The sequence below is a fragment of the Leptopilina boulardi genome, unplaced genomic scaffold (assembly GCF_019393585.1).
Source record: "Leptopilina boulardi isolate dan_hultmark-lab unplaced genomic scaffold, ZJU_Lbou_2.1 LbouV2_21, whole genome shotgun sequence".
NCBI classification, from domain to species: Eukaryota; Metazoa; Arthropoda; class Insecta; order Hymenoptera; family Figitidae; genus Leptopilina; species Leptopilina boulardi.
In genome coordinates, this window is record NW_026137763.1 from 352,607 (window position 1) to 359,659 (window position 7,053).

A 7,053-nucleotide genomic window follows, 5' to 3' on the forward strand; every position below is an offset into this window, starting at 1 on the left:
TTAATGCAGGGTGTTTGAATATTCATCAAATAGAATATTTAATTAGATTGTTCCCTTTTAAACCAACAGTAGTTTTTGTAGCTGTTGATCAACAACCGGTTGGAAGTGTTGAGTGTGGAGTATATGCAATAGCATTTGCAACATCTGTATTTTTCAACATAATGCCAAACAGTGTAATTTATGAAACTGATAATGATAGAATGAGAAAACATTTGAAATTAATTTTTGAAAATAATCGGTTGAATGCTTTCCCCTTAGTGAGATCGTCAATTATTAGAAATTCAATTGTAGAGGATGATTGGAATTGTCTTTTAATAAATCGAGCTGAAGAACTTCAAACTGCTGGATTAAACCCTTCATATTTTTATAACAGTTTTATAAATAATAATGCAAATAGAGTTATATCAACACAACAATTAGAAATTAAACGTTCTTTGAATGACGCAAGTGAAAAGAAAAGAATTGGTGCAACTAATAATAATGTAAATAAAGTTTCACCACGTAAATATTTAGAAATGAAGCATTTCCTAAGTGAAGAAAATGATAAGAAAATACTTTGTGCAAGAAAATATGATGTGCAGAAAATAATTATAGAAGAGCATAATAGACTGACAAAAGATAATCGTAATGAAACAGAAATTCCAAAAATAGAACTCCAAAAAAGAGATTTGACATGCAAAAAGAAGAAACTTTCAATAGAAATTGAGGATGAAAAGAAAATACGAAAAGAAAGAAATTTGGCATATAAGAGAAAAAAATTATCTACAGAAAATGAAGATGAAAAGAAAATACGCAAAGAAAAAAATGCGGCATGTAGGAGGAAGAAATTAGCTACAGAAACTGAGGATGAAAAGAAAATACGCAAAGAAAGAAATGTGGCATATAAGAGGAAGAAATTATCTAAAGAAACTGAGGATGAAAAGAAAGTGCACAAAGAAAAAGATTTGTTACGTAAGAGGAAGAAATTAGATACAGAAACTGAGGATGAAAAGAAAGTGCGTCAAAAAAAGAATTTGGCATGTAAAAACGATAAGAAAAATGAAAAAAAGTTAGACACTGTAGGAGTAGCAATTATGTCCTTTGAAGATTTCGATGAAAGTAAAGTTTCACAGAATTATTTAGGTTTGATGAATGTAGAATGTAAGTTTTGTAGTGCGTTACATTTTTTGTGTGAAAGGCCGTCAGATAGATTATTTAATAGTTGCTGTCACAAAGGAAAAGTAAAGTTGAAAGTATTAAATCCTTATCCGCTTTATTTAAAAACTTTGTTATTTGATTCAAGCTTTGAAGGTAAAAATTATAAAGAAAATATTCGTTCTTATAATAATTCCTTAGCATTCGCCAGCATAGGAGCAAAATTAGAAATTCCTAAAGGAAATGGGCCTTATATTTATCGTGTACATGGACAAGTGTATCATAATACATATGCCCTTCATCCCGATGGTGATGACAATCGAAAATATGGTCAGTTGTACATTATTGACACTAATGAAGCAGTACTTGAACGATTAAAGAATAAATCTAATAAGAAATGTTTATCATCATTAATGGAAGAAATAGACAAATTATTAAGGGAAATTAATCCTTTTGCTAAAGCTTTTAAAATGATGAGAGAGGTAGAATTAGAAGAAGAAGCACTAGCAAAATCTAAAAATGAGCCTATAAGGAATATTCAAATGTGGATTAAACGAGATAGATCATTGAATCAAAGCAAATTTAATGTTTCATCTTGTAGTGAAGTAGCACTTGTATTTGTTAGCGAAGATGGTGAACCTCCTATGGAACGTGATATATGTATACACCCAAAAGGTTTAAAGAGTATTCCAATATCTAGTCTTAGCGAAAATGTTGATCCCATGACATATCCTTTAATTTTTCCTCATGGTGATCCTGGATGGACTGTTAACCTTAAGCATACTCAAGGTACTCGAAATGTTACTCCTTTACAATTTTATATGTATCGTCTTGCATGTAGAAGAACTTTTAATCCATGTTTACAATTAGGAAAATTAACTCAACAATATGTAGTTGATGTCTGGTCGAAAGCAGAAGGTGAACGTTTAAAATACATTCGTTTACAACAAAAAAAACTTCGAGCGGAATTGTATTGTGGATTAATGGATTATGTTCGTAATAAAGCAAAAAATGAAAATGTTCGACTTGGAAAAATGATTGTTTTACCTTCGACATTTATTGGAGGGCCACGTTGTTATCAACAATGTTTTATGGATGCTATGCGATTAGTTCAAGAATTTGGAAAACCAAATTTATTTATTACCATGACATGTAATCCAAAGTGGCGTGAGATTACAGAAAATTTGTTGGATATTGAAATTGCATCTGATCGTCCGGATATTGTGACTAGAGTTTTTCAACAAAAAGTGAAAGAGATAATGAAAGATATAAAAGAAAAAGAAATTTTTGGACCAATTCTTGCTTTTGTTTATGTCATAGAATTTCAAAAGCGTGGATTGCCACATGTGCATTTAATTATATTTTTACGTAATCCAATTCGCGATGCAGAAACTTTACATAAAATGATATGTGCTGAAATTCCAGATGAAACAAAGAATCCAGAACTTTTTAAGATTGTAAAGTAATTTCAAGTTCATGGGCCTTGTAGAAAAGAAAATATGAATTCACCTTGCATGGACCCTGAGAAGAAAGTTTGTACAAAAAACTATCCAAAGCCGTTTTGTTCTGAAACAACTTATGGTTCTAAGAATTATCCGGAACTCAGGCGAAGAAATGATGGTAAAAAAATCATTTTTTATAACAAAGATGGGTCAATTAAATGTACCGCTGACAATTCGATGATCGTACCATATAATCTGTATTTGAGTAAAAAATTTGAAGGTCATATTTGTGTTATACCATGTGGTAGTACAGATGGCATTAAATATTTATTCAAATATATGTATAAAGGTCATGACTGTGCAATAATAGGTTATAAGGATGATAATGAGAAAATGAAATATGATGAAATTGTTAATTATTTAAACACACGTTATGTATGTCCACCAGAAGCTATGCACAGATTATTCGAATTCAATATGCATGAACAATCACATACAACTTATAGATTAGCTGTACATTTACCAAATCAGCAATTAATATGTTTTAAAGAAGGATTAGAAGAAGAAGCAGTTAATAAATTTAAAAATACGACATTAACAGCATGGTTCAAATTAAATCGAGAAAATCCTGAAGCACGCAAGTATTTGTACACAGAAATACCACATAAGTATGTTTTCGTTGAATCATCAAAAACTTGGAAAATAAGGGAACGAATTACCAAACCTATAATTTGCCGCATGTATTTTGTAAGTCCGAAAGATGTTGAAAGATATTTTTTGAGAGTCTTACTACTTTATGTACGTGGTGCTAAATCATTTGAAGATGTAAGAACATATGAAGGTATTACATACAATACTTTTGTAGAAGCAGTGCGTGCACGAAATTTGATAGTAGATGATAGTGAATGGGATAATTGTTTGGCTGAAGCTGTAAGCATGAAATTTCCTAAAGAACTTTGTCGTCTATTTGCATATATATGTGTGTTTGGATTGCCTGTGAATGCAATTGATTTATGGAATAAGTACAAAGAACACATGGTTTTTGATAATAATGTACCTGTAGAAGTAGCAACTCAAAAAGCGTTAATATTAATTAATGAAGTGCTTAATTTTCATGGATTTTCTCTAAATAAATTTGGTTTACCAAATATTGATCAAAAAATTATCGACGATTATATTTCTGTCGACAAGAAAGCTAATGAACTATCATTAAAATTGCTCAAAGAAGAAAGTGAAGTACTTATTAAAAGTTTGAACAATGATCAGCGCAAAATTTTTGATGATGTCATGGCAGCAATACATAATGATGATTGCAAAAATAGGTACTTTTTTGTTTCTGCACCTGGTGGTTGTGGTAAAAGTTATTTAGAAAATACAATTATTGCTACTCTTGAAAGTCAAGAATTAGTAGTTTTAGCAGTTGCTTGGACTGGTATAGCAGCTAATCTTTTAAGAGGTGGACGAACCTCACATTCAGTTTTTAAATTTCCTATTCCAATCAATGAAGATTCAACATGTAATATAAGTAGAATGTCAAAACACGCTGAACTTTTAAAAAATGCCAAAATTATAATTTGGGATGAAATTACGATGGCACCTAAATTTGCTTTACAAGCTATGGAGACTATGTTGCGAGATATAACACAATGTAATAAACCATTCGGCGGTAAAGTTATTTTGCTTTCAGGAGATTTTAGACAAACTTTGCCAATTATTTCGCATGGCAGTCGCACTCACATTGTTGAGGTATGTGTGAAAAATAGTAGATTGTGGGATCTTTTTGAAACTAGGTCCTTACATGTTAATGTTAGATTGGATAATAAAGAGGAAGAGTTTTCAAATTGGTTATTAAATGTTGGTGACGGTAAAACTCATTCTATGTTTGAAAAAGAGAACGGTGTTTTAGAAATTCCACAGGATTTGATTTCTGGCGGAAATTTAATAGATGAAATATATGGATTGTCAATAAATCAAAATGATGTATCTGTTTACTCATCATGCATACTTTCATTGACTAATTCTGAAGTGTTAGATCTAAATGAACGTATTTTGTTAAAATTAGAAGGACAAGAAGTAGTTTATTATAGTGTTGATTCACATGTCGATGACGACCCAAAAGATGTAAATAATATTATTCCAATAGAATTTTTAAATAGTTTGACACCAGATGGTTTACCTCCTCATAAATTATCTTTAAAGGTAGGATGTATAATTATGCTTTTGAGAAATATGAATTTAGTTCAAGGATTATGTAATGGGACTCGATTAGTTGTAAAATCATTATTGAGAAACGTAATTTCTGCAGAAATAATTTCTGGAAAATCTAAAGGTGAAATAGTTTTTATTCCACGTATTGATTTATCTCCTTCTCAAGACACATATCCTTTCAAAATGGTAAGAAGACAATTTCCTGTTAGACTTGCTTATGCCATGACTATTAATAAATCTCAAGGACAATCTTTTGATAGAGTAGGAATTTATTTACCAATTTCAACATTTGGTCATGGTCAAATTTATGTTGGTTGTTCTAGAGTTAAATCCAAGGAACATCTAAAAATTCATGCTATTGATTCTGCTATATATAAAAATATAGAATTTCCTGAAAAGTTATATGTGAAGAATATTGTATATCATGAAATATTGTAATGTTATAATTCTTTAAATAATAATCTTCGATTTCATTCATTCATTCATTCTGTCCGCAGCCCCATGCTGTTTTCTCCTTAAGAGAGAAAGAGAACTTTTACCTTAGGGTGTAGAGAGAGAGAGAGAGAAAATGAGCTCGCTTTATTCATTAGAAAAGGAAAGATTGCAGTTGATTATCTTGAGTGGGGAGAGAAAAATTTCATATATATAGATATATTAATATAATATAATAATAATGCCCTTTCACTGATTGGTTTATTAATTTTCTTCTTGAGAGAGAAAGAGAAGTTTTAGCTTTGGGTAGAGAGAGGGGGAGAGAAAAAAGGAGCTCGCTCTATCCATTAGAAGAGGAAAGATTGCATTTGATTGTTTTGAGTAAGGAGAGGGAATAATATTATGTTGTCCTTTAACTGATTTGTCTCTTCTTAAGAAAAGGAAAGTTTGTATTCAAGCATTATGGTTAGAGAGAGAAGTTAATTGCCTCAAAGGTTACTTCAAAATCAAAACAAATGAGTTGTTATTTATCTATTATTTAAAGACCTTTTCAAGAATGGGTTTATAGCCAGGTACCTGAATTGTGGAAAAATTTATTAATTTTTGAAACTTTATTACTTTAGTTGCGTTCGTCCTCTCAGATGAAGAGGATTGTGAAAAACGAAGGAAAATTAATAAAAAGTAATGATAGTGATTAAATAAATATCAATTAATGAAAATATATTAAATATATTAATTAGAAAACTATGAAAGTGTGTAAAAAAGTGCTTAAAATTTTTTTTGACGAAGTGAAAATTGTGATTAAAATTAAAAATTTATTGTGTTTAAAACATATTGTGACCGAGTGATTAAAGAACCATGTATTGTTAAAAAAAGTTTTAGTGTAAAAAGTCGTTAAGGAAAAATTTATTGATTTTTATAAATTGAAAATGTGTTATAGTTGATAAAAAAGTTATTGTTCTTAAAGAGATTTGTGACTAAGTGATAATTGTGAATGAAATTAAAAAAATTTGTGTGTTTAAACAATTTTGTGACCAAGTGTTTGAAAAAAAATGTGTTGTTAAAAAAATTTATGTATGCAAATTGTTAAAAAAAATTGTTAGTTAGAAAAATTAATAATCATATAATTGTACATAAAAATATAAAATATAAAATATAAAATAATAATTTTTTTTTATTTGAGAAGTGTTTCCGTGATTATAAAAATGTTAGTGAAAAATAGTCTGTTCTAATTATTAAAAATTGTTGGTGATTAAAAAATTTGTGAAAAATTAAATACAGTAGTTAAGTGAAAATTTACAATAAAAAGAAAAGATGTTTTTAATGCGAAGTACAACTTTAAAAAGTTGAAAATTAATTGGATAATTAGAAAAATTGAAATTAGACGGGATAAAATGGAATAGCAAATGGGAAAAATAAAACTGAGGGGCAAAAATAGAATGACGTGGAAAATAAATTTTGATGGGTAAAAATGAAATAATGTATGGAAAAAAAGATATTGGACAAATGAAATAAGACATGAAAAGAAATATTTATATGATATTGGACAAATGAAATAAGACATGAAATGAAATATTTGATGATTGAAATGAAATGAATATAGAAAAAAAGGAAATGAGATGTACAAAAATGGAATGAATACATACATATTAAAATTATAATTTTTATGATCTTAAAATCAAAATATTTATGAAAAATGGAAATGAAAATTGTATGAAAATTTTAAGAATGATAATGAAAGAGTAAATTAAAAATGAAATAAAGTTTTTTAAAGTAATACTAGATCATAGAAAAATACACTAATAATACTACTAGATTTAGAAAGTACAAATACAAA

The 7,053-nt window shown here is 28.8% G+C and overlaps 1 protein-coding gene across 1 annotated transcript; it reads left to right on the plus strand.

The window, feature by feature from the left end:
- Positions 1–2,969: 2,969 nt before the first annotated feature.
- LOC127278642 (ATP-dependent DNA helicase pif1-like) lies at positions 2,970–5,222 on the plus strand. The gene has a single exon (XM_051300442.1). The coding sequence runs from the start codon at positions 2,970–2,972 to the stop codon at positions 5,220–5,222; it is 2,253 nt and encodes a 750-aa protein (XP_051156399.1).
- Positions 5,223–7,053: the final 1,831 nt, after the last annotated feature.